Source organism: Urocampus carinirostris, chromosome 11, assembly GCF_059441175.1.
Source record: "Urocampus carinirostris isolate Australia breed hairy pipefish chromosome 11, RoL_Ucar_1.0, whole genome shotgun sequence".
Taxonomy (NCBI): Eukaryota; Metazoa; Chordata; class Actinopteri; order Syngnathiformes; family Syngnathidae; genus Urocampus; species Urocampus carinirostris.
In genome coordinates this window covers 21,239,072-21,267,012 of record NC_142359.1, presented here as the reverse complement: position 1 = coordinate 21,267,012, position 27,941 = coordinate 21,239,072, and the positions used below count along the sequence as shown (strand labels likewise).

Genomic DNA, 27,941 nt, shown 5'->3' with positions numbered 1-27,941 from the left:
GGGGGGTTACCACATGTGAGGTCCTTTCTCAAGGTTTCTCTTTTTTTCTTCACACTGAGGTTTTTGAGTTGTTCCTTGCCCGCATGTTGGTTTAAGATCAGGTAATTGTGCAATTGTGTAATTGTAATCATGTGCAGTCCTTTGAGACATTTTTGTGATTAAGGGCTATATAAATAAATGTGACTTGACTTGTCCTGGACGGTCTCTTCTAAGGGACGGCACCATTAAAAACTCAATTTACTGTCAACACACACATTTACCTGATATGAGAGTAACGAGTGGAGTGCAGAAAAATGGCCCACAGAGGACGCCAACCACCAAACCAAAATCCATCTACATTTAACCTTCACAATGACTCCAGACTCTATGTTCAAATTCCACTTGACATTACCGTAGAACGCCCTTTTGTATCAACGTGGAAATTCTGTTCAGTGATTACTGATGCTAAAGGGAGCCATCATCACATGACTGAAGTGATCATTGCTGGGGGATTGATCGGCTACGGCTGCGTGGGGTCACGCCTCCTCCACAGCGTGACCGTGGAGGCTAATCACCCTGCCAGCATCCAGCGATCATCCGCCAGGACACCACATGCGAGTGAGAAAACGCTCGCTCTTCATCGGAGGCTGACAAGACCGGGAGGGGGAGGACGCAGGCAAGCGAGGGAGGAGAATCCGCTCGGAAAGGGTAAACACGCAAAAGGATGCTCGTCCGAAGCAGACCATCATTCCGGAGTCAAACAAGAAATTAGAATTGTTTTTGAAGGTCCACATTCCCACATCTCTTGTGTCTATTTTTAGAGGGGTGACGGGACTAGAGTGGGGATTTTAGTTCTGAAGACCATGAGTGAGGCCAAAAAAGGTGAGCTGGCCATCCGGGATAAAGCCATTCTTCACCAGCAGCGTCGTCTCAAGCAGGCTACTCAGTTTATGCACAAGGACTCCGCTGACCTGCTGCCCCTGGACGGTCTCAAGAGACTAGGTACATCTAAAGACCTGGTAAGAGCAAGAACCCTCGGGGGACCTTGATCATGAACACAAGTCATTTTGTCATCCGTGCGTCTACCCAATTACTAAACAGTGTTGGGTGCATTACTGAAAAACAGTATTTTGTTACAGTTACTAGTTACTTCATTTAAAATATAACTTAGTTACCCGCCCTGATTACTGACACCAAAAAGTACTGCGTTATTCCGAAAGTCGCTATGTTGTTACAAATCACGTATACAGTAATCCCTCGTTTTTCACGGGGTCGAGTCCCAAAAACATCCAGCGATAGTCAAAACATGTGGAGTAGAAACCTTTATTTATTTATTGGTCAAACAAATAATTTAGCCTGTAAATTAAGTTAAAAAAATAAAAGTACTGTACATAATGAACTTTAAAACGTTTTTTTTTTACAAATAACTTCTGTACGGTCAAATCAAAATTTCAAAAATAATCTTGCCGTTTTATTGCACAATTGTATTGTGTACACAATCCGTTTCACTTTACATGATACCTTGTCGCAATCATGTGGACGTGACAAAAAAAACAACATGTACCCTCCGGTCAGCACAAATAAGCCATATTGGACCCCAAAAAAACCATATTGGACAAAACCCTCCCCCCCAAAGACAGTCTTTAGCCACAAAAAAGGAAAAGCCTTATTGTATATCAGCTATATAAGAAAGGATACGCACACTTCATCCATCTATACTGATTGAGAACACTTTAATGATATGTCCTGTATTGTCCACCAGAAACTATAAATTTTTCAATCATTTAAAAAAAGCACTAAGGAGCCACTAAAGAGAGCCAAAGAACTGCATGTGGCTCCAGAGCAAATTTAGCAGGTCGAGAAGTCTATATTGGTTGGCGACAGAAAACATCTTCCTATGCTTTTTGGTGCTTTTGTGTGTCCATAGCGTTTTGTTGACACAATAGTTTTAAGAAAAACTTGAAAATGATAAAGATTTTTGCATATATAATGTAGGTTTGTCAAGCTATTTTGCGTATGTTTACTGTCACGGTTGGCCCCGCCCGTTTGGCGCCAGCTGCGGCTCGTTCCCTCCTGTTTAAGCTCTGTGCTCTCACTCACCCCTTGTCAGTCTGTCATCGAACCTCTGCACCCGCAAGACCTTGTTTTGACTCTGTCCGGTATCCTGCTTGTGAATCCTGTCCAGTATCGATCCCGTCTATCTCGTCCTGGTTGATATATGACTCCAGTCCCCAGTATCTGGGATCGATCCAGTCCGTCTCATCCTGTCTGAAATCTGACTTCAGTCTCCAGTATCGGGTATCGATCCTGTCTATCTCGTCCTGTTTGACATATGACTTCAGTCTCCAGTGTCTGGTATCAATCCTGTCTGTCTCGGCCTGTCTGATATTTTACTACACTCTCCGGTATCCGGTATCGATTCCGCCTGTCTCTTCCTGTCCGATATCCTGCGCCAGTCTCCAGTATCCGGTATCGATCCCGTCTGGCTTGTCCTTTCTGATATCTGACTCCAATCTTCAGTATCTTGTATCGATCCTGTCTGTCCTGTCCTGTACGGTATCGACCCCGTCTGTCCGGCTTGTGTATCTGGTATCGATCGCGTCGGTCTCTGGCTTCCTGTTTTTTCACGCCGGACTTCTGTCTTACTTCTTTCGCCCAGCGAGCGCCGAATCACTGGCGTTTGTGTTCACACGAACGACTGCCCCATTCCTGTAAAATACAGCGTGTGAAAACGTTACGCATCTGGGTCCACCTCCATTACTGATTCTGACAGTTTACATCTCAATAGAAACACCAAATTTCAGTACACTTTTACCGTTAATTCTGTGCTTACGTTTGCTCCAATTGTTTTGTTGTTTCTGTATAACCCCTTGCGCTGCTGGTGACACACAACCAAATATGTGCATATAAGCTGACCCCCTTTTTTTAGGTTATTATTTTATAGTTGTAAATTTGGCTAGGATGCGAGTATGTACGGAAAGTAGAATATCCACATAAGAGATATTCAGTGTTCTTATACTCTGTGTTTGTTATGGCATTAACATAACTGTATTTAGCTGTACTTTGTTATAACAACTATAATACATTATATTTCAAATTAACTTTAAGGGTACCCAAATTCACTGTACTCAGAATAACGGAGAGTATTGTCAATAATAATAAATTAATAGATAAATAGATAAAAACAGGTAAAAACAAGCTGTGGGTTTGGATTGGAAGGTGGGCAGGGTGGTGGAGTTCCGGGGGTCAAACTGTAGTGACGCAAGTACATATAAACAGGCCAACCTCTCAATCTGCTGAATAGAGGGTTGTACTACATGTGATATTATGAATGATGCAGAAATATTCAACAGTTGAACAACATTGCAGTTGATTGCATTTATTGAGTATCAAAATGACACTTCTATTTAGGAACAACAGTTGAGTTGCTAACATTCATTAGTAAAGCATTTCAGTACTCGATAAAGCTCCTTTGTAACGCTTTAGTCTCTACACTGTCAATTAATTTCACTAAGAAGTAGTCGGCATGGAAAACTTGCATTAAATCCAACAATATAACAAAGGTAGATTTCTTTAGCTAAAGAATAATTAACAGTTCAATTTATGGTGGCTATTTAAAGGTTTAGTATGGCCGCCAACTCTTAGGTGGGCAATTTGACAGCAAACTGCAGCCGCTTGATCGAAGATTCCAGCATTGTTCTTGACAAGCTGTTGAGATTTACTTATGGATAGAAACAGCAGCGGTGAAGTCAAATTTGAAGCTAATATTAAAATTAACAATGGAAGTGAATGTTGGGGGCTTAGCAGTAGGATTTTTTCACATCAACAATCATCAATGTGTCAGAACCAAAACAGGATGAGGACCCTGCATAATGTTTTCACACAGGCTTTATTTTACCGTAAAGGGGCAGTCATGTGCGTGACTACAAATGCCAGTGATTCGGCGATCGCTGGGCGGAAGAAGTAAGACAGAAGTGGAAAAACAGGAAGTCAGAGGCTGACGAGATCAATACCAGATACACGGAGAGATACCGGACAGACAGGGTCGATACCGGACAGGATGGGACAGACAGGATCGATACCAGATACCGGACATACGGGGTCGATACGGGACAGGACGGGACAGACAGGACCGATACCAGATACACGAGCGGATAACGTACAGACGGGATCGATACCTGACAGGACGTGATGGACAGGATCGATACCAGATACTAGAGTCAGATATTAGACAGGGCGAGCCAGACGGGAGCGATACCGGACACTAGAGACTGACGCAAGATATCGGACAGGATGAGACAGGCAAAATCGATACCGGAGACTGGAGTCAGATATCAGACAGGATGAGACAGATGGGATTGATACCGCATACTGGAGACTGACGCAAGATATCGGACAGGATGAGACAGGCAAAATCGATACCGGAGACTGGAGTCAGATATCAGACAGGACGACACAGATGGGATAGATACCGGATACTGGAGACCGACGCACGATATCGGACAGGATAAGACAGGCGGAATCGATACCGGATACCGGAGACAGTAGCGAGTTGTCAGACAGGACGAGACATATGGGATCGATATCAGCCACTGGAGACTTGAGTCCGATATCAAACAGGACGAGATAAACGGGATAGATACCGGACAGAGTCAAAACACACATCTTGTGGGTGCAGAGGTTCGTTGACGGACTGACAAGGGATGAGTGAGAGCACTGAGCTTAAACAGGAGGGAAGCCAATCAGGCAACAAGCCGCAGATGGTTCCAAACGGGTGGGGCCAAGTGAGGGTTTATTCATTAACAGAGACTTAGCCTGGCTTCAAAATAAAAATAAAGCAGCCGTGACTAAATTGCTAGTCCCAAGTTAAGATTTTGTGAAAAAGCGGTGGATTAAAAAAAATTCGATGGCCGGTACAAGGGGAGAAAAACGGTAGTCCAACACGTAAAGCACTAGTCTAATGCATAAAGCAGTAGTCTAACACAGAGGTGGGCCATGTATTTCCCACCTAGACCTTCAGTGATGTCCCATTGAGTTCAATTTGACCAAATAACCATTAAATACCATCATTTATCCCCTCACGGTTCGGAAATCCTCCACAAATGCACTTTGGCTCAGGGCTGCAAGTCACATAATTTTAATCCTGCACAACATAGGCTATTTTCCGGAGCATTTGAATATCAATAAACCCCAGTCAGCAATTAACAACTTGTAGTGCTATTAGTCATGCAAGCTCATGTTGGAGATACCAAAATAATGGTAACATTAAAGAAGAAAAAAATGCATCGTTAATCCACTTAATGCTTGATGTTGGCAAGGTCCAATTTAATGAAATTTGAGTTTGATTAAACAATAGAGTGAAATATCATGCCCAATTTGGCTCTTCCCGGTAAACTCTAATAGTGTTGTGTAAACCGGGTAAAACTAAAAATGAGTCACACGGGCAGGAAATGTGAATTATCATCAATTTAGCTTTGAGTGGCTAAAACCCGATTAGCTTGGAGGAGCTTAACGCCGGCCGTTTATTAGCTGCCTGCCATGTCAGGCATTCAGGACGTTTCTTGTTATAAAAACCAATTCGCTGGAATGGCGCAGTTGGTTGGGGGGCACAATGAGCCCAGCATAGCATAGATCCTTTAAAAGGAGTGTAAATTGTCCATCTGATGAGAGCCCGGAAATATGGTTAGCCGCTAAATACACTTAAAAAACTCATTACATGACAAGAAAGACACTTTTGATTAGTCATCGGGACGTCTACTAGCCTGCATTTATCAAGTCCATTCCCTTCATCTTTTTACCATTTCCCTCTGAATGACAAGTGGGAAAAAGGCATTCTAAGTAGGCTATCCAAACATGTCATTCTCGACAAAGTGCAGTGTAGACCAGAGGGCTCACGTCACAATTTGGAAAAGAAATAACAAACTGACTCCTCCAACACCACACATTAAAAAAAAAATGGAACCAGCTCATCAGACAGTGACTTTAAAAGCCACAGAACTACACTGACTGAATTCCTCATCTCATTAGCTACACCGCTTATCCTCAGTAGGGTCGCGGGGGTGCTGGAGCCCATCCCAGCAATCATCGGGCAGTGGGCAGGGGACACCCTGAACTGGTGCCAGCCAATCGCAGGGCACACGGGGACAGACAACTCACTCGCTCAATCACACCTAGGGACAATTTGGACCGGTCAATTCACCTGACATGCATGTTTTTGGAATGTGGGAGGAAACCGGAGTGCCCGGAGGAAACCCACGCAAGCACTGGGAGAACATACAAACTCCGCACAGGAAGTCTGGAGCTGGATTTGAACCCACGCAGGAGGTTCCCAAGACATGAACTGTTCCGCCGTGCTGCCCTGACTGAATTCCTGACATCCCTAAATAGCTGTGTCAGATAATGGAAAAACCCATTGCATACCTGTTAACCTCAACCAATTTTTACCGTTATTAATCATTGCAATTCCCCTTATGGAGCAATAATAAATTAGAAAAACACAACGTGGCACCTATTTACTCACAGCGAGACAGGCTATGTAGATTACCGCCAAAGTATTAGCAATCAAAAATGCTGTTGTCAGCTACCAGTGACCAAGACGATGCGGAATAGAGCCAAAATGTGCAACTGGGAGAGGGCGGATCGATCCAAATATTAATATTATCGATACTGAGCAAGTACCTGGATCGGATCAATAATATGCTGTTAATGAATTGTAAGGTTATGTAAATATCATAACTTACCAATTGGATCAATTGTGTTTACACTCTTTTGCTGTTCTAACCTTATTATCAAAATATTGTGCAATTGAAAGGATTATAGTTCTCTTGTTGACATTGTACAGCAGAAGTATTTATATTTACTTTTAATACTGTTAAAGGGACACTGTATTCATTGACCACTATATGTGGCTGTACTGTGTAGTGCAACAGAAAATGATAAAAAGCACATGAAAGAATGCAAAATACGGACACTCAAAGTGACCCTTATTCACTATGTTTCTTCAAATTCCTTCGGCTAGCCTTTTTGAGTTTTTTGTGTACTCTTAGCACCGAAATGGTCCACAATGATATCAGTTCCTTCCACGTTATATACCAACACAACGCTAAATTTCTCGACCTACGAGTACTTTAAAAAAAATAGTTTATGTATTTTTGTTTATAATCCAAACTAATATTATGGCAGCCAGGCAGAGGAGTGGTTAGCGTGTCCACGGCACAGCTCTGAGGTCATGGGATCAAATCCAGCTGCCATCCTTCATATGAGAGTTTGCATGTTCTTCCTGTGTTTGCGTGTGTTACCCCCAGGCACTCCGGTTTCTCCCACATTCTGGGATTATGCATGTCAGGTTAATTGGCCGGTCCAAATTGTCCCTAGGTGTGAATTAGCAGATGAGTTGTATGTCTCTGTGTGCCCTTCGTGGTCGGAAGCGAGTTGTAAGCCAGAATAGGAGAGAAGACGGGGACAAAAATGAAATGAAATGAAATGATCTGCATTTTATATAGCGCTTTTCAAGTCAATGACTTCTCAAAGCGCTTTACAATGTGCTCCACATTTCCCAATAGCGGCCTTGCAGCCATGTAAGGCGCTAACCTGCTTACTGGGGGTATTAGGGGTTCAGTGTCTTACCCAAGGACACTTCGACATGTAACACAGAAGAGCCGGGATTCGAACTGGGATCCCTTGATCCCAAGACGAGCGCTCTACCTCCTGAGCTACTGCCGCCCCTAAAAAGAGGTCGAAAGCCGGGACGGAAGAGTAGACGTGGTCAGGGTCAAAAATGGGTCGAAGCCGGGGGACAGACGGGAGCAAAAAAACGGGACAGGTGGGAGTCAGGGTCCAAAAAGGCTTGCCTAGAGTTAACTCAAGTTCGCAGACGGACTGACAAAAGGGGACAGACAGGACTGAAAACAAAAACTGATCGGGAGCCAATCAGAACCTGTGGCAGTTGGCGCGAAAGGAGCGGGCACAGCTGAGTCACATCAGTAATCATGACAAACATAAGTTGACAGGTATGCTATCACAGACTCGTTGGTGCTCTCAAGAGCTAAATGGTCAACCCTAAAGTAGGGGGCATTTTCCAAGGGAGAACTCAGTTTTTAGATAGATAACAGATTTTGCCAAGTGCATATGAGCTTAAATTGTTCTGAATTGTTTGAAACTTTGATTGTACTTAACTCTTGACTAATATAGCTTAGCTAATCCTTAGCAGGTGAGTTGAGGTTTCTGGCTTGAAGCTTTTTTTCAAATGCTAACAATTGTCAACAGTTACCTAGTTGGTTGTTAGCTTATAAATGGCGTGTGACTAACAGTAGTAGCTGGTATTAAACAAGTTACTGTATGTACTACTTTGCTATTGACTGGCTGGCACACAAAGTGAATCAATTGCGACTGCCATTCGCTGTCAATATCTGTAACAACTGGTTATAATTTGTGGCTTTGTTGTTCGTGGAAACCGAGCTGTTTGTGGGAGGTGACAAGTAACAATCTTATACTGTATCTTGTTTTTATTCAGTAACAACATAACCTAACTGTAACTACTTCGTTTTAATCATGTTATATTCACTTTTAGATAAAAAAAGGTGATTTTAAAAGGCTTTTTATTATACTTCTAAATCATTTTGACCAGTTGGATGCTTTGATTGTACTTTACAGTTGACATAATGTTGGGTAGACCCAATAGCAGGACACTAATGTGATCAAAACCCAACAGGGATGAGAGAGAAACTTGGGAAGGTGTTCTTGGGGTGGCGAAAGTCTTGAAAAACAAAAAACAAACTGGGAATACCTTGGAGAAAAATCCTGGTGAACAAGGTCTTGGGGAGAGGAAAGGACTGGTGAAGAAAGAGGAGGTTGTCTTCTGGTGAAAGACTATCTTTAGCAGGGGTCAGATACAAATCAGCCACGTAGAGTGGGGGACCAGAGTAATCAAGTGGCTAATTGTGAGCACATGGACAGGGGAATGGAGATAAAGACTGGAAAAGGGGGTAAAACTGCCATCTATTGGAGAAGGAGAGGGACTGCAGGTGCAGAACCATGACTAGTTTAGCAAATCCCCAAAAGGTGAGTTGAGGTCTGAGGTAGGATCTTAAGCCCAAGCCCGAGTCCAACCGACCAGAATTTCAGCCCGAGTCAGGCCTAAAATGTAAATCATTTTGGTTGGGTAAGGCCAGGCTTCTCTCTTGCCTCATCACAAAACGTACTGTACAAAATATTTGCAATGTCAATCCAAATAACTCCTTCCTGTCTCTATTATCCACCCATCATTGTTCTTCTTTGTCCTTCCGCCAATCTCTCTTTTAAAGGGCCACGCAGGATTCTCAAGAACAAACTGCTGCTTGTGCTTCATTGCCATATTTCCATCCCGTCAAATTGACGGATAGCCTTAAAATCTTCCTGTCAACTCTCACAAAAATCTGACAATAATGGAACATTATTGGTTAATGTAACATCTGCAGACACATACATATAAAAGATGTAAATGTTTATACAGTCTTGTTTCACTTAGATTTTTGTTAAAAAAAGACAGGCTTTCACTTGTCATCATAAATCACCTCTCCTCCTCATGAGTCCTCACAAAAAAAATGAAATTTCAGGTTTGCTTCAGGCTTGGTCCTGCAGATCAAGTTAATGGATCGGGCACGGCGTAGGCTTGAGTCGGGTTGGATATTTAAGGCCCCATATTACCTCTAGTTGAGGTACCTGGCTTGAAGCTTTTTTTCCCCAAATGTTAACCAATATCAATACCTAACTAGTAGAAAGCTGTTGGCCATTAGTGGGAGATGACCCGACTGAGTTTTAACTATTCACAGGCTTATTGCTCGTTTTTATTCAGTAGAACCATAACCTACCTGTGACTTTATTTTTCATCATATGTCATATTTTAAGCTAAATGTATGTGACGTCTAAAAGCTTTTAAGTATCGCTCTAAATACTTTCTAAATACACTTTAGTTAATTATATAAATGTACCCATAATTGCCAGTTAAATGTCATCCTACCGCCATAACACGAGAACGGCATCAACAATCGCCCAGCGTGTTTTCCGCTCTGATGTGTAATCCAGCAGCGTTGGTTATGCAACGCTTGCTTTTGCGCTATTTTGCCCGAGGTGCAGAGAGGCCTACCATCAACACAAATGTATTTAGAAAAAAAGAAAAAGAGAGAGGAAGACAATCTCAGTGTGCACCGTTATACAATCATGTTTGCATGTGTCGGTAACATGGCAATTGTGTGTTTGGGAAGTGTATATCAGAGTTCAGTGACATATGAAAGCTAAACACCAGACACAAACCATCTTTCTGTGGCCTTAACCTTCAAATCAGACCCAGACCAACAAATATTCTACTATGGATTATACTACAAACTCAAATGAATTGGGGACCACTTAAACTGGGGTCTAGGTGAGATTGGGCCAAATCTGGTTTTCCACAAAAAATTCTGATAAAAAAACATTTTAGTGTTCTCAAATATTGCTTTTTAAAAAATTCTTACACGAAATAAGATCTAAAAGATAAAGAATATACAGTATTAATATAAAAAGCCATTAATTAATCAACAACAAATTAATCCAAATTGCGGTAGGGTTGCACTTAAGAACCCTCAAGAAATTCCCATCTGTTCGAAAGGTCCCCCAGTAACGCCTTTTATTAGGAAGTCTCCTAGGTTATAAAAGGCAGATCCCCTAAAAGGTGGGCAATCCAAATAACAGCTAGATTTTTGTTTGGCCAATAGTGACAATGATATAAACATTGCATAAGTCAAAATAATGAACAACAATGAGGAATATTAGTCAAAATAAACAACCATGGCATCCTATGCGATATGCTTTGCAGGTGTCCAACATGAAAAGAGAAATAAGTGGAAAAAACATCACTTTTATTTTATAATAACCTGAAAATCCAAATCACGATTCACGGTTTACCAATCACTTAATTGCCTGTATTGCTGAAAGACCCAACTCTGGACTGCTTTTTTCCACTGTTGACGGTTCCTGGCCTGTGTTTGGGTAATGGAAAAGTTGGCACCAGTCCATTCCTTTATGTTGTTCGGCCCAGTTCTTCTTCTGTCTTCCTCTCCTCCAGCGTCCCTATAGTGTGCACTGGGGTCTTGATGATCTTGTGAGGTGACCATACTACTGCAGTTTTTTGTGTGGGCACAGTTGACAACAGTTCTTCAAAGGGTCCAAAGAGCCCTCTGATGGTGTTGTGCACCGCTTTGTCACGTGGGCTATGTAGCTAATGCCTAGAAGTTTCCTGTAGCATCGCATCTCCATAGCCTGGATTTTCCTTTCCAGCTTTGCTGCGAGAGTCCATGATATAGCACTTGCATGAGTCTGATCTTTATTTTCACTACTATGTTCTTGTCTGGGCTACAGTGGTAAAGGTAATCTAGGTGTCTTCTCATCAGTCACACACTTATCACTCCGACCTGGTAGTTAGCAGAAGACTGTCGTTTTTGACCCGGTCGATTATGGAGCTGGGATAAAGGGTGAGCTGTCATTGTCCATTATGTAGCGTGTCCTGGGCAACTACAGTACCTTATAAACTAAATTGGTCACAGTAATGTTGCTCTGCAGCCATTTAAAAAAAAATGGAAATAGGATTATATGTGACTCAGCTTACAGGGCTACCTGTAACCATTCTCTTTGATGTTGCCCTACTGCTGCTCAGCTTGAATGGAAAGGAAAGTGGTTTCCACAAGACTTGCCGCATGCTGGCAGATGGTGCAGAGTTGACTTAATCCTGCAGAAGGTGTTTTATATTCATCTCCGATTGTGAGGTTTCTTTTTCCCAGCAGGCAGCAGCAGAGCGGAACAGTACTTCAGAGTCAAGCACACTCACAGGAAACCCTGTGCCGTAAAAATATAGGCTAGACAGCTTAAATTTCCCACATAACGGCCTGCATTGTTGTTGTTATTATTAGGCACTGGACAATAAGCTGTGTTCAACAGCCACACTTGTGTGTGTGTGTGTGTGTGTGTGAGAGATGAAGGTCTTAAAAATTCATAAACATTTTGAACCAGCAGCTAACAACGAAATATCGGGTGCCATCTGGGCCATAACTGAGAATTGGCTGAAGGTTTTTAACATTGTGGTCCATAAAGATAGGTAAAACATACTCACCAACAGTACTGTTGTAGTCTCAGAGGCACATGTCAAAAGCTTACAGCAAATGCACACTGTTTAAATGTTTTGGTTTGCAAACAGAGGTAGAAGTTGCTCAGAAACAGTAGTGAAATGCTTCCAAATGCACTGGTCAAATGTTTTGCTTCATATTGTTAGGTCAAAACACTCTCTAACAGTCCGTTATGGTGTCATAAACACATGTCAAAAGCTTGCATACATCCTGGTTACATTCACGTGGGTGGCCAGCAGTGTTCCCTCTAAGCTGCGCGCGTGCGCAATCGCTCATTCTCAGCGCACGAGAAAATCTAGTCAGCGCCCAAAAATGAGGGCTCAAAATTACTAATTAAGAAGCGACTAAAGGCAAACTTACAGTGCATGAAGGTAAAAATACACGGGTTCCCCTGACGTTGTGTCCTAAATGCGGTATTTTGAAGTTGAGTCGAAGAAGAACGAAGTTGAGTAAAGTTAGTAGAGTTTGTCAAGAACCGGCTTCTTCGGCTCGGCTCACTAAAAGGAACAGTCTCTTTCGGGTCCTAAACGGCTCTTCAGGTTGTTTTTGCTTCTTTAATCCCAACATGACCAAATATTATGTGAAATTATGCACAAAATGATTTAAAGGAATGGGGGAATAGAACAAAAAATAAAAAAATACCAAAATGAAAAATTAGTGAAAAGCTGAGAAAAAAAGAAACAAAAGGAAGAAAAAAAAGAAGATTTTTTTTAGAAAAAAGCCAGAAAAAAGAAAAGATAGAAATGTAGAAAAAGTAAATAAAGAACAAAAGAAAAAAGTAACAGCTCGGAAAAAATAAACACACTGAGATTTTTTTTTAAAGGAATTTTTAAAAAAGTAGAAAAAAACACAGAAAAAAGAAGAAAAAGTTTGTGTTGCATTCAAATAATTTCCAATTATATCAAGTGAATCTTGTTGCCAACATTGTACTTCCACTAAAAAATGTGATTAAGTACAGTTCTGTGTCTTACAACTGACTAAATAAGCCCCCAATTATGTTAATATTATGCGACAAAATATGTCAGGAAATAAAAAGAAATGGATATCTTGTGAAAGAATTGTAAGAACAAACGACGTTTGTAGGCCGTACAACCTTTGCAATAATACATTAGTCAGTTCATTCAAAAGTAAAACATTTTTTTTTTGCATTGCCGGAAACTCGGCAAAATGTAACGTGATGTCAAGTGTTGGACATGTTTGATAAAAACTTAGTTGCCACACTTGGGATTGCTGTTGCTCACTGTTGTTTCAAGCGTTGCTCACCGACTTTGTGTGAACGCTCAAACCCGTGGAAAATTAGAGGGAACATTGGTGGCCAGTGTGTTCAGAAGCTTTGCATAGGTCATGTGTTAGCGTTTGACATGCGTGTACAAGAGCAATTCTGTACTGTTAATGAGTGTCTCTTACCCGTCTTTATAAACACCAACATTTCTTGAGCGTATGTGAAAGAGTTTGCCACATGCTTACGAGGGAATTTTACCTGAGCAAATGAAAGCATTTCAGTACTGTTAAGGATCATATTTTACCTATATTCATGAACTGAAATATTTGACAAGTGTGTTTGGAAGCATTTCAGGACTGTTTATTAGAATCTTCTACATATCTTTGTGAACCAAAATGTTTGACCAGTATGTATGTAAGCTCATACATACATGTGTTTATCAGACTATTTAAGAACTGTTAGTGAGCGTATTTGAACTGTCTTTATGAAGACAAACATTCCACTATTAGGAATAACTATGAAAGCCAGAATTATGGCCCAGACGGCAACTCATTGGAAACTACAGGTTAATAACTTGTTAAGATTTAAAACTTGACTTACCCACTTTTTGAAAGCTAACCACTCAGTAAGCAATAGGCAACCAAAAGCTTGTTAAAAGCTAACAAAGAACTCATTGTTACCCACAAAATACGGATATTCCTAATATAATATCACCATCTTAAGATCCACTGACTACCTCTAACTAGCAAACATCCATCAACAGACTCACTAGAACAAATCAGAACCTAGTCCTACTGTAATTTATAACTAAAAAACGATACACTGCTAGTAGAGTATTGCAAGTATTAGGTTTTAAAATATTAAAACGTATCGTTTACCAAATTGTTAGAATTAGTTATCTGACTCCATTAACCAAACACAACCTACATTCACCTAACAATGCGTGCTCGTTTCTTGATGGAAAAGATGGACAAGAGACCGGCATTTCCACACGGGGGCAGATTCAATTTCTTAAACAATTTAACTAAGTGAACTCCATTGAATATAGCCGAATTAGTGTTGCTCGAGTCTCTGTCAAGCCTTTTCCGAAGTCTTCTGCCTTCTCTTCTCGGCCCACGTTTTTCCACAAGCTGGTGTGCCGGCTCCTTCCATGGGTGTGCCAGGGAAGACCCCCCCCCCTCGGCTTCACCTCCTCCTCGCCAAAGGGCGTCGCAATGTCTGTCCTTGTGCGTCTGGCCTTCTCCGTTTGCACTCACAGAAATTCTGTTATCAGAAATACGTCTGATGCATTCCACACAGCCTAACCTTCTAATGTACCTTGAAGAAAAACAGTCAGTGAATATCTCTTGCATTAAATGTAATTTGTATTTGATCGTACAAAATCCTTTATAGTCAAATGTATGAAATCCTTCAATAAGTCAAAAATGAATTGGTAAGAACTGTTTAGAAGCTATTAGTATCTCTTGGCTAATTATGAGGTATACACAGTAGCAGCTCATCACCGACTATTGACGTGTTTCCTTTGTACAGGAAAGAAGCGGTTGGATTGATTACATTTATGACCACAATTTAATTTAAAGCTCAATCGTTGTCTGTGCTCTGGGGGAGCCGCAACCCTGCTGCAAATCATGTTAGGAAGCATGCAACTAGCAGGCGGATCATAGCTTGGCCATTTTATTAGGTACGACACACAATGGAAAAAAACGCGCAGTATTTATTTTTTCACAGTCTCTAGGCGGCATATGTATCGCCATGTGTTTCATGTGCTGTGACACGGGGGGTCCAAAAAAAGTTGCTAAAAAGGTCACATGAATGGCTCACAGTTGATGCAAACACGTAATTAGCTCGCACAGCAATTAGCATCCAAGCGAACCGGTAACACTGGGGTCACAGTCTTTCCCAAAATGGTGTCATTCGAGAACACACCCACACAGTGGCTGAAAGTAACCTTTTGACCAAAGACTTCCGGGTCACGAGTGGATGAGCTTAGTTTTTGAATGTTAATTAGAGGAAAGCTGCAAACTAGCAGATGATTAACTGATTAACAGTTGTGTAGGATGATAACAGGAATTTAGGATTAGGGCTATGCAATAAGATTAATTAGTTTAATTCGTTTATAATTTTAAAAAATGGACACTTTTGCCAAGTTTTGAAATCCAGAGTATAAATGTAAGAATTGATTTGGAATTATTATTCTACACTGGTGCTAAATATTAAATAATAGTTATTAACCTAAAAACTGTGTCTCCACTATTAATAGCAATATTTTGTACAATTGTCTAAGGGACACTGTAAGATATTTGACCACTAGATGTCGCTGTATTGTGTGATGCAACCAGTAGAACCAGAGTTCTACTTCTACATTTTTTCCCCCTAACTTTTCTCGCCCAACTTTTGTTGGAAAAGATAACGATCGAGAATTCGTCTCATACGCGTTCACAGAGAATGCAGGAATCAATGGCGCGAGAGGGAGCTCTTGTTTATTGTTGCAACAATCTCAACAAGACAAAACTCAGAGAATCTCAGATATGCGTGGGTCTTTATAGTTTCAACACAGCATGTGTAAACGGTGTAGCCCGTCCCTTTCACGTGTACATGCCACGGATTTTGTAATCATCAATTCTTGGAAATGTTTTTAAGTTTGGGTCAGTTTGCCCTTTGCCGTTATCTCTTGTTTATACTAATTCGTCCGCCGAGACCTTCCCGGAATGTAAGCAACATTTCTCCCAACTGTAAGCAAGTCTTTCTACATGCATACAGCAAGTCTCCTGAACAAATGTATGCAAATCTGTTCTACAAATGCAAGTTTCTATTCTACAACACTTTTCACAATGTTTTTGGTTTTTGGGGTCCCCGTAGCAGCAAGATCACGGACTATCATGTCAGCGCCCTCTAAGTGAGCCTCATCCATCCATCCATTATCAACACCGCTCATCCTCAATAGGGTCACAGCGGTGCTTGAGCCCATCCCCGCTAACTTGGGGCAGTCGGCAGGGGACACCCTGAACTGGTTGCCACCCAGTTGCAGGGCACACAGGGACAGACAATTCGCTCGCTCATTCACACTTAGGGACAATTTAGACCGGACAATTAACCTAAAAAGCATGATTTTGGAATGTGGGAGGAAACCTAAGTGCCCGGAGGAAATCCATGCAAGCACGGGGAGAACATGCAAACTCCACACAGGAGTGTATGTTATGTAAAATAAATAAGAATTTATCGAAGATTATTAAGAAAATGCACATTTATATGATAGTTCATGTATGTTTGCCTATTATTTAAAAACAATTTTGACCTTTAATAGAATGAAGGTTTTTCCTTTACTTTTTGTAACCTAGTACATTTGATCAAACGAAAGGGCTCAGGGAAGGGCCTTTATAATAGGTTGTAGTTTCTTTCCTGTTCTTCTGGCAAGTACTAAATCAATTGATGTTCTCTCTTCCCATTTTTGAGTGTCTACTAAACTATAAATCTTAAAATGTATAATCCTTAAATTAAAGGCCTTTCCCTGAGCCCTTTCGTTTTATCAAATGTACTGGGTTACAAAAAGCAGATCTACCCTAAATGGTGTGTGTGTCAAAGAACAGCACCATGAATGGCAGATACTAACAATGATCTAAGCAATGCATTATACTCAAAACAACAAACAGCAGTGAGTAATAATAGGCAGAATAAAGCACTGGCATCCTGGCAAATGTCCAATATCAAAAACAAAACAAACTTATCGGACATTATAGTTAGAGGTTTCCAACGTGGTGCCCTAATTAACTTGGTGTAAACATAGTCATGACAAAGTAATAACATGATAAGTTGTTATTTTAGAAATGCACATTTAACTAGTCACGCAGCCCCACGGTGTGGAGGTCCAGGGTCAATTCCAGCTACCGCGGCCTCCTTATGCAGAGTTTGCACGTTCTCCCTGTGCCTGCGTGTTTCCTCTGAGCCCTCCAAAAACATGTCAGGTTAATTGGCCTGTCCAAATTGTCCCTGGGTGTGACCGGGGACTGGACCCAAGTAAAGGGGAAACAGGAACAGAGGCAGCGGTGTTCAAAATAAGGATAGGATTTAACTACTAAACCAAGAACAAAGTAACAACCAAAAAAGGGCCACAAAACAAATGACATGGCCTGACAAAATTAAACCTTACAATATCCAAACCAGAAACAGACCTAAATAGAAAAGTCAAGTCAAGTTTATTTGTGACGCCGTTAATCACAAAGAGTCTCAAAGGGCTGCACAGACCAGATATTATTGCAAACCACAGACTATTATTACACTATCCCCTTCTCTAAAACCTACATGAGGGCAAGGAAATGCAAATCCAACAAACAAGGTAAAAACAAAGAGGCACACAAATACAACAAAGTCTCCAAACACGAAACTAAAAGCAAAGAAAACTGGCGTTGCAGTGTAAATGCAATGACCTGACCAAGTCAAGTCAAGTCAAGTCATTTTAATTTGTATAGCCCTTAATCACAAAGAGTCTCAAAGGGCTTCACAGGTTATTACACATAAGCAGTTTAGGTTATTCATATGCTATAGAGTAGAAGTGAGTTTTAAGCTTAGATTTAAACATTTCCACTGAGGTTGCAGATCGGATCTCAGGGGGAAGAGCATTCCACAGCACCGGTGCCCGGATGGAGAACGCTCTCGAACCTGCGGAACACTTCTTGGCTCTTGGGATCACCAGAAGACCGGCGCTCTCAGAACGAAGGCTTCAGGCCGGGACATAGGGGGAAATCAGATCTGAAAGATATGAGGGGGAAAGTCCATGTAGGATTTTGTATAATAATAAGAGAACCTTGAAATCACATCTTAGGCTAACAGGGAGCCAATGCAGGTTAGCCAAAATTGGGGTGATGTGATCGGACTTTTTGGTCCTAGTTAAAAGCCTCGCTGCGGCATTTTGTACCAGCTGAAGACTCTTGAGTCTGAAGACTAGTATACTTTTCAAATATTATGACATTTTTATCATTATTATATATCATTATAAAGGGTCAGGACAATTAGGGAGAGGTGTGTGGTAAATGGACAGACTTCTTCCCAGTTCCAAACCCTTTTGGCGCCTCCTGAGGGAAGGTGGCGTACCACATCTCAATAACAATATTCCATTTAAACTAAAGACAATTTCAAGTGTTTTAATCAATAAACAGATTATAACTTGCCTAAAATATGAAGTGTATAACATTGGAGGGAGCTGTTTTTCTTTTTAGTGCTCACTCATGCAGAAAATGTACTCCCATGTTCATCCTCCCAACAACAGTGAGCAATAATAGTCAGAATGAAGAACTGCCATGCTAAAAAGAGAACTAACTTATCAGACACCATAGTGCTTTTAAACTCAAGAGGAAATTTCAAGGGCATTAAATAATAAAAAGAATAAAACTGGTCTCAAATTTGGAGTGTATAGTATGTTAGGGAGCCCTTTTGCTTTTTGGTGCTCATCCAGGCAGACAATGTACTCTATTTTGATCTTACCATTATACGCAGCCGCCAAATACGAGTATCTAGAGCGAATGAGCATTTTTCCAGATGGACACTGGAAGGCAATAAGAGAGACGGCCAGACAAGAGAGGGCATGATTACACCCATGACAGCATCACACTAATACACCGTCTTATCCCCATAGCAACCGCACAGTGTGGTGCAGCGCCGCCTCCTGGAGGGCAACATCACGCGGCTCCGGGGCGATGCTCGGGACCCAACCGGCCATATCCGATCGCCGCTCGCGGGCGATGGCGGCAAGGGCGAGCCGGCGGGCGGAGAGGACCAAAGCGCTGACGAAACCTCGGAGGAGGACAGCGAGAAAAGTCTACAATCGGACAACGCGGTTGATGAATCCACACGCCTCGGCGCTTTGCTTGTTCCCTGCAAGGTATTGTGGGTCCATTTGTGACAGGGATGTTGATGTCCAAATGTTAGTACAGGGACGATTTTTCAGCATGACTTCTTGTGAGTCTACCCGAGTTAAATAAGCCAAGCATATTTAACGTTGCTGAATGGAATTTGGAACTTTTTTATTGGCAGCCGCAATCTCCTGGCTTGTGTCATTGCAGCCTCTGTCATCTCGTTCATGATGCACGTGCAAGTACGTGCATTTCTAAGACGAGCTTGTAAAAATTTTTTTTCCCATCACTTTTGGGGTTTGGGTTACAGGTAAGATCGGGCTTAGAAATTCCAGCCTGGCCTGACCCGGGCCCGTGGATATTAAAACCCACTCAGCCCGAGCCAGACCATTTAACTTAATTCGTAGGACCAAGCCTGAATAAAACCCAAAATTTTCTATTTCATTTGTGAGGACACAGGAGAAGGGGGTTATTTTGGCCATCTCGGCCCCTGCGTCGTGCCCGGTTCTTTGGGTCTGGCGATCGAGGTCCGCATGGTTAGCCCGGAATGCAGAATCCGCGCGAGAGAGAGGGGGGTTGGGTGATCGGATCTTGGCACATGTAAAGCCTGTCTTTTTAACAAAATGTAAGTTGAACATGTCTGTATAAACATTTACATTTTTTTATATATCTGTGTCTGTGGCCATCATTGACAGATATCTTTTAAGAGTTGATGGGAAAAAAATTAAAAACGTCCGTCATTTTGAAAGATTTGAATTTAGACTATAAACCACAGCAGCAGTATGTCCTTTAAGGCCCGGTCACACAGCCTTTCACGGGCCAGAAATTTCTGCCCGTGAAGCAGACACGGTGGAAAATGTGTAAAATTGGCGAAACCCGCTGTTTACCCGTGGTATGCCCGCGAAACAGACGCCGGCGACTGTTCCGCGTCCTTATCGCGGGTAACCGCGGCTGCATCGCGTTTGACCGTGCTTACACGCGGTACACACGCTAATGCACGTGATAACACCGCGATACAGGCGCAGAACAAACATGCTATGACAGTGCTCCACCCGCGATTACCCGCTAAAATTTTGCGTCCTACCCGCGTGTAACCACGTCTTGGCCGCGGCCGTAGCACGTCCTAGCACGTTCGTACCGCATCTTTACCCCGTGTGTACCACGTGTGCCGCCCGCGGTTACCCGTGGTCTAAAGTTTTGAGCAGCGCAAAACTTTTTCGCGCGGCCAACCGTGTGTGAATTTCTTACCGCGTGTAAAGCACGGCTGTATCTCGTCTGTATCGCGATCTCAAAGCGTCCAACAGCATCTGCTTCACGGGCAGAAATTTCTGGCCGTGATTCAGCCTCGATACGCCTGTGAAAGGCTATGTGACCGGCCCTTTAGATGCGTGCCACAGAGAGGCTGGGACAAATAAACCTAGAGAGAAGCCCAGCGCGCCCAAACATAATGATTGACATATGAGGCCCGACCCGACCCAAATTTTAGGTCGGGCGTGGGCTCAACAGCTCACCTCTAGTTTGAGATGGCGCTCGGACTGTATTTGTAGCAGGGGTCTTCTTACGTTCCATATTTGCATGCTACACTAACAAATAGTGAGAGTAAGAGTCCCGGCTCCTAGTGGTTACTGTTCTGCTAGAAATCACGGTAAGCCATGATCTTTGATTTTTGCAATCCGGAGATGGAATAAGAGCTTGCTCTGTCCACTCCACGCATCGGCCCGGTATTGCAGTACCTCCGGGAACGGTGCATTCGCAATGATCGCAGCAAGGCTTTAGGGCTAGGACTTTAGCTTGGCCTTTTGGCTGAGAGTAAGTGTCCCGGCTCCTAGGCTTTGTAGCGTATTATGAACTGACCGATAACGGATAATGGATAATGAATAACGAAGATGGAACAATAACCCTTTAGAACCCCAAACCCCCCACGTAGGAATGATCATGATGTCAATGTCAAGCACTCTCCCCAAGCCCATTCCTTCTGCCAATTGAATTCCATCTTGACTAAAACTAGTATAAAAGATAGGCACAGTGGGAGTAAAATGCATAAAAACACTTTCAACTCAGTTGGGCATTGTTAACAAAGAAAATACTTAACATCAAGGAGACCTCAAACAATGCACCCCACCTTTAACACAAAGTTATATAGTAGGTCAAATATTTGTGCAACTTCTGCAATATTTAACTTTTATCTTTGTACATGTGCACCCCTAAGTGCTTTGGCTTGTTTTTAAACATCACTGCAAGAAAGCACGATTAATTTTACTTAAACAAAAATAATAAAATAAAAGATCCTTAGCAGTGTTGTTGACAGGCTGCTCTCATGTACAAAAAGAAATATGCTCAGGTTTAGCACTGTTACGTTTTTAGAGTGAAGGACCTATGTGGGGGAGGCAGGAACTGGAAAGATGGTTGCTCAAAACAAGGACAGTATTTAGCCACAAAACCAAGACCAAGGTACCAAACAATCAAGTGGTCACAAAGCAAATAACAAAATGTCGAAACAAGAAACCAGACACAAAACAAAACCTTAAAAATGCAGGGAGTAAAGTAACCAGAAACAAATAAATTTACCTGACATGGAGTTTGAAAATGAAAATGATCTAATGAAGTTTGCCGCCGAAAATGTATTTTTGAAGAGTTTGGAATAATTGGGTACAGGTGTGTGGTAATTGGCCATACCTGTGACTAGCTCAAACCCCGGTTGAGGCCCTCTGATGGTAGGAAGTATGTCAGACCCCAACATAACATTCCCCTCAAGGGTCGGATACCGGATGGCTTCCCTCAAAAAACAAACAAATTTTACAGGGGCTGCAGCGATGGGAAGGGAATGGCTGAAGGTCTGAACTCCTTGCCGCAGAGACAGGAAACCAGGGTGCAACCGAGGGCCCTTCATGCAGCAGAGACAGGAAACCAGTGTGCGGCTAAGGGCCTTCTCACTGCCGCCAGTACAGTAAACCAGAGCACAGCCGAGGAGCCTTCTAGCCACCGCCAGTACAGTAGACCAGGCGCAGCTGAGGAGTCTTCTTGCCGCCGCCAGGACAGGAAACCAGACGCAGCCCAGGAGCCTCCCGCTCGCCGCCAGGACAGGGAAGCAGGCACAATCGAGGAGCCTTCCCCTTGCCACCAGTACAGTAAACCAGAGCGCAACTAAGGAGCCTTCTAGCCGTCGCCAATACAGTAAACCAAGTGTTGCCGAGGAGCCTTCTTGCCGCCGCCAGGACAGGAAACCAGACGCAGCCGAGGACTCTTCCCCTTGCCGGCAGGACAGGAAACCAGGCGCAGCCGAGGAGCCTCCCGCTCGCCGCCAGGACAGGCAACCAGGCACAACCGAGGAACCTTCCCACAGCTGCGTGATAATTGGCCACACCCATGCCTAGTTCAAACCCTGGTTGAGGCCCCCTGGTGGTAGGAGGTATGTCAGACCCTAACTAGCACTTCATTATATTAGTGAAAAAAAAACAAAAACATTTGCGTCTTTTACATGAGGGGAAATTAACAAGAGGAGCTGAAGTTTGACCAGACATTTTTGTTATTTGGAACACAACAGGAAAATACTTCTTTGAAGAAAAAAAATCAAAGTTCTACATAAACGGGTAACTACTGCTGAATACAATCATGACTCACCACTTATCCCATCATACTTCCCAATTGAAAGGAGGTGACAGTGGGACACAATTGCACTTTAATCCATGTTCACGCTGCTATTGAGTTTTTATGGTAACGTCTGCACTTTTAATGTTTACATTGGGTTATTATGGGTATTGGGTTTTATTGATTTTTATTGTAGATATTTATTCTGTAGATCTTAACTGTTAATTAATAACTGGATACTCTCTTTGACAATGACAATACATATTCTGAACCTGAGTCCGAACCCTCAATTCTAGAGACAAGTTTAATGTTTCATGACATAACCCAACGAGTTTACCATAAATTGTCAAGTAGTGCAATGTTTGACAACTCTCAGAAATGTGGCATCCGTTTTCTGTTACTTTTGTCAACACCATGCTCCATTTTGTTTTGTCCCTACAGTGCTGCGACATTGAAGTGAAGGTTTCTTTAGACACCAACAGCGTACATAACCACATCTCTGCATCCTGCTTCAAAAGGCTCGGGTAAAACTACCAAGTTTATTTTTACATTTTCCATCGCATTATGTAGCTATGCTGTATAGTGAATTTAAATACAATGCCTTATATAAGTAAGATATGCAATAACTACAAAAAAGTCATATGAATAATACAAATCAACAAAAGTTAACAGGCCAGAGTGGATTATTTGACCACTAGATGTAGCTGCATGGTGTAGTACAGAAAACCAGGACTAAAAAGCACAAAGAAGAATAGAGACAACGGAAACTGAACGTGACTAAAACGCACTATTTTACAAATTTTTTCCCCAGCCTTTCTCGAGGTTTTCAGTTACCCGGTAGCAACAAGATTATGAAAAATTATGTAAGCTCCCTCTCGGTGAGGGTCATGCTATGTAAAATAAATGCTAATTTCTGAACCGAGGACATTTTCTTAAAATGCGTGTTTATATGATAGTTTATGTATTTTGCATATGTATTTAAACCATTACTTTTTTCAAAAAAAACTTTTCACCACTAAGAGTTTCTAAATAACACACACTGTTCCTTTAACGTTGGTAATTTTGTACTCCAAGCCTGTAGATGGCAGCAACACTAAATAGTTTTCTAACCACCAAACAAGCAAAGTATTTTTTTTGACATATTATGGAAGTTTAAATGATTAATTGTCTGCAGCTAGACGACAGTAAATATGAAACCCTGTCACTTTAAAATGAGATACATTCTAAAATAATCATTTCATTCATATAAATTAACTTCATAATTTCTCATGTAAAAGAGACTTAATTGAAATAGCGCTTACTGCACAACAATGACTCCGATTCAACAATTTATACTCTCATTTGTCATTGAAATGAGATTGATAGAACAGTTTCTGATTGTTACTAATGTTATTCGGGCAGTAGTGGTAAAAATACACAATTTTAAAAGACTTTAGAAACTGTTTACATTTCCTATAGTTACAGTTAAAGCTTTGATGCTGTAGTGACGGGAATTTTGGCTTCAGGTATTTGGTAAGTGCTCTAATCAATTTATTGCCAACAATACAGAATCCCTGAAAAATACATAATACCAATCATGTGCACCTTTAAGAGGAAAAAAAGCATCTTAAAGGGAGCCAGCTCATCACTATAATCCTGAGTTAAAGCTATTCCCAAATTCTTAATCAGGCTAAATGTGAGGAAATATTACATGTTTTTAGCTATATATATATATATATATATATATATATATATATATATATATATATATATATATATATATATATATATATATATATATATATATATGTAACCGCTGTGTACCCGTCCCACCAAAGATCCACATTCACGCTGGACTGGATGATGAGGTTTTTATTACAGTTGCTGCAAATGAATGAGTCACACACAACACGTGGTTAGCTCCTCTGCTGGCTTACCACTATAAGGGGAATAAGCATTTTAGCACAACATACAACATCCGGCAAAACTAACATAAATGGCGACAGAACAAAACGAAAATAAATCCAAACAGCTTGACAACATCAATCACATTACTGTGCATGTTGAGAGATTTGTCAGATGTGGTTTTAAAATAACTTTTTGCAGAGGACCAAAAGATCGTGCCTTACCGTTAGCAGTGCGCTGTAGACTGCCAACGGCATCCACCTTTCGGTCACAAGATCAAAAGCCAAACCAAACCTTACCCCATACCAGCAGGTGGCACTGTTGGACTCATTATTGCAGGACACTTACACAAAAACTACTATATATATATATATATATATATATATATATATATATATATGTATATATGTATGTATCCCATTAACAGAGCACATAAGGAGAGCTCTGAAACATAGGCAATTGTCGTAAACAGCAAATGCATACCGGTCATTTTTGCTCAAAGAAACATTTGCTTACCCTGTATATATGTATACTAGATCGGTACATTCAACTTATTTTCTGACATCAATGGAGGAACACCAGCCCCTTAGTAAGCCAATTGCCATATTGTTTTGCATGTTAATTAGTCAAAGAGTGTTAATTAGTCAAAGAGGTTACAGGACTTTTAAGTGATGTTCTGGTAAGGTTAATGGGGAATGCCTAGGGGTAGTGTAGCATGTGAATGCAGTAATGGTACTACAAATGGCTTCAGTCAAAAAAGGGCTAACTGGCAAAAAAAAAAAAACATTTAGAGAGCCGCCAACTGGAGCTAATCGGGACCGATAAACCAAAGCCAGCTGCAGTTTCAGCGGGAAAACACTAGGCCAGCCAACCAAACCACATGCAGTGAGCAGCCAGGCTAACCGTGAACCAACAATGAACAAACAAGGAACATGTCAAAACCAGCGCTAACGCCAGGCTAGCTAGCCAAACAAACCACGATGTGCAGCCAACGAGCGCCACCTGGGAGCTAAGAAAACAGGAAAATCCTCTGCAGCCCCCACACTAATGGAGAGTTAGCCGGACAAAATTATACCAACCGCGACACATGCGGCAGAAAACACAAAACGAAAAGGCAAAATTGCTTACCTAAAAATAGGCGAAGGCAAAGAAGGAACACACGCTGCGGAGTTTAAGCAGCCTCAAAGATTTAACTCCCAATGTCAAGTTTTAACTTTGATGGACTTTTTTAACAATTGTGGAAAATGAATGAAATACCTAAGCATACGAAGGTGTTTCTAAATCTGGTGTCTTGTTTTTAGCCGAGCTCTGCGTTGCCATTTTTCCTTTGTTCCCTCAGCCTCTCGACAACCAGTCAAGATAGAAGCAGGTCAGTGAGCGGCCTCGAGCTTCAGTTAGGTTCAAGGTTGATCCAGTGTTCTGCTTTGGTCCAAGGTAGATATGGTTAAAACATTTTTTAAAGTGTCTTTTTGTTAACATTTTCAAACCCTTCTGCAGAGGATGAGACATGCGAAATGAGCCTGGGCTTGCACACACTGCTCCAACTCAAAGTAAGCGGGACCGTGTTTTAACAATAGTACACATATTGCCCCCCAAATAACTTTTTGTCATATAGCCATATTTCAAGCTTCAAACTTTAGGCTAAATAACTGAAAACATGAATCAACAACATGTCAAGTCATGTTTATTTGTGTAGCCCTTAATCACAAGAAGACTATTGCAAACTACAGACTATTACTACACCATCCCCTGATCTAAAACCTACATGGGGGCAGGGAAAAACTAAAAAACCTCAGCATGAAAATAAAGAAACCTTAAGAAGAGGCAGCACATGAGGTAATCCCCCTTCCAGGATGACCAGGCTGCAAAGGATGTTGCAATAACAAATAATAACATTAACAATAAAATATAAAATAATTAAAGTATAATATACAATACATGTGAACCACAATTGTGAATTGGAACCATTTTTTCAACATTTTATATTTATATAGTATTTACAATAGAAAAAAAGAAAAGTCTGTGTTGCAAAAATTTTGGCCTCCTGTTCTTTCAGCTAAGCCAACTGACTCCCTGATGAATTCTGAATGATCCTATGTCGACCTAAATGACCATAAATGACTAATGAGTGAGTCTGTTCTGTAACGGGCTTAAGTGTCTATGAAAGGAGACACTGGAGAACAGACAGCAATTTGAAGACCAGGTTGTGGAAAAGTTCGGAGCAGGAATGGTTTACAACAAGATTTCACAACATTGACACATCTTCCGGGGCACTGTGTGAGCAATAATATCAAACTGCAGCGAGCATACAACCACCTCAAACCTACCAAGACCTGGCCGTCCATCTAAACCTTCATCCCAGACCTAAAGGAACTTGATTTGTTTTGTAAAGAAGAATGTAGATTTTCTTTCAAAAGGTGCAAGACTTATGGAGACATACAGAAAAATACTAAATGGTTGTATTCGCAGCAAAAAGAAGTTGTACAAAGTATTATCTTAAAGGGTGCCGCTACTTTTGCAACGCCTACTTTTCAATATTTTTATTTGTTAGCATAATATAAAATACATCTATTTGGTTTCTTTTTACAATTATGTCTCACATTTTGTTGATTCTTAGAAAATAGTTTGAGTTTTTATTCATAGGTTCTTCTGGGGCCAATACCTTTGCAAGGCATTGTAAATAAACAGAAAAGGATGCATGATAAATAATAGCATCATACTTGCCTCCTGCAGTCCTGCCTGGACCTGAACCGCCGGGTCCTGACGCTAGGGGGCAGTGCTGAGGAGATCCCCTTCATGAGCGACGCAATCCCCGACAGCACAAACAAGGTGTGAGCGCCCCCTGCTGCACTTTTATCTTGGCTGCAATGAGAGCAGTTTGGAAGTGCCCGGGCCGGTAGCTCACTAGCGTTTTACTTAAAGGGACAGTGTGTGTTATTTAACCACGAGATATCGCTGTATTGTGTAGTGCAGTGGTCGCCAACCTTTCTCAAGCTGAGAGCTAATTTTTGTTACTGATTATCGCAAATGGCACCCACTTTGATATGTATTTTTAAAAGGACTTATGTTATTACAGTGTTATTACTATGTTTTTGGGTGGGTGAATCCCCTAACCACTAAGGTTGTAGGGGAACCATTCCCTGTGGTGTTTCATGGGCAAATCACGCCTCATAGCGCCCATCCATCTCAAAGCCAACAAATGGTTCCACCTGGTCTCTAACCGGGGATCTTTTGCATGTTAGGCGAATGTGCTAACCACTGCACCACAGAAATGTTATCACCAAGCTA

At 41.6% G+C, this 27,941-nt stretch overlaps 1 protein-coding gene and 1 pseudogene across 2 annotated transcripts; both read left to right on the top strand.

The window, feature by feature from the left end:
- The first annotated feature begins 479 nt into the window (after positions 1-479).
- On the top strand, positions 480-27,848 carry nrip2 (nuclear receptor interacting protein 2). Of its 2 annotated transcripts, XM_088347756.1 has the most exons (7): positions 480-687; positions 801-998; positions 18,965-19,210; positions 23,211-23,293; positions 25,993-26,087; positions 26,151-26,203; positions 27,387-27,848. In XM_088347756.1, exons 2-7 carry the CDS (start codon positions 843-845, stop codon positions 27,486-27,488), a joined length of 735 nt encoding a protein of 244 aa, XP_088203882.1. In that variant the 5' UTR covers positions 480-687; positions 801-842; the 3' UTR covers positions 27,489-27,848. The 2 variants fall into 2 exon arrangements, with proteins under 2 accessions (XP_088203882.1, XP_088203881.1); XM_088347755.1 differs by having other exon boundaries at positions 480-998.
- On the top strand, positions 20,840-20,929 carry LOC148356758 (U2 spliceosomal RNA; annotated as a pseudogene).
- Positions 27,849-27,941: the final 93 nt, after the last annotated feature.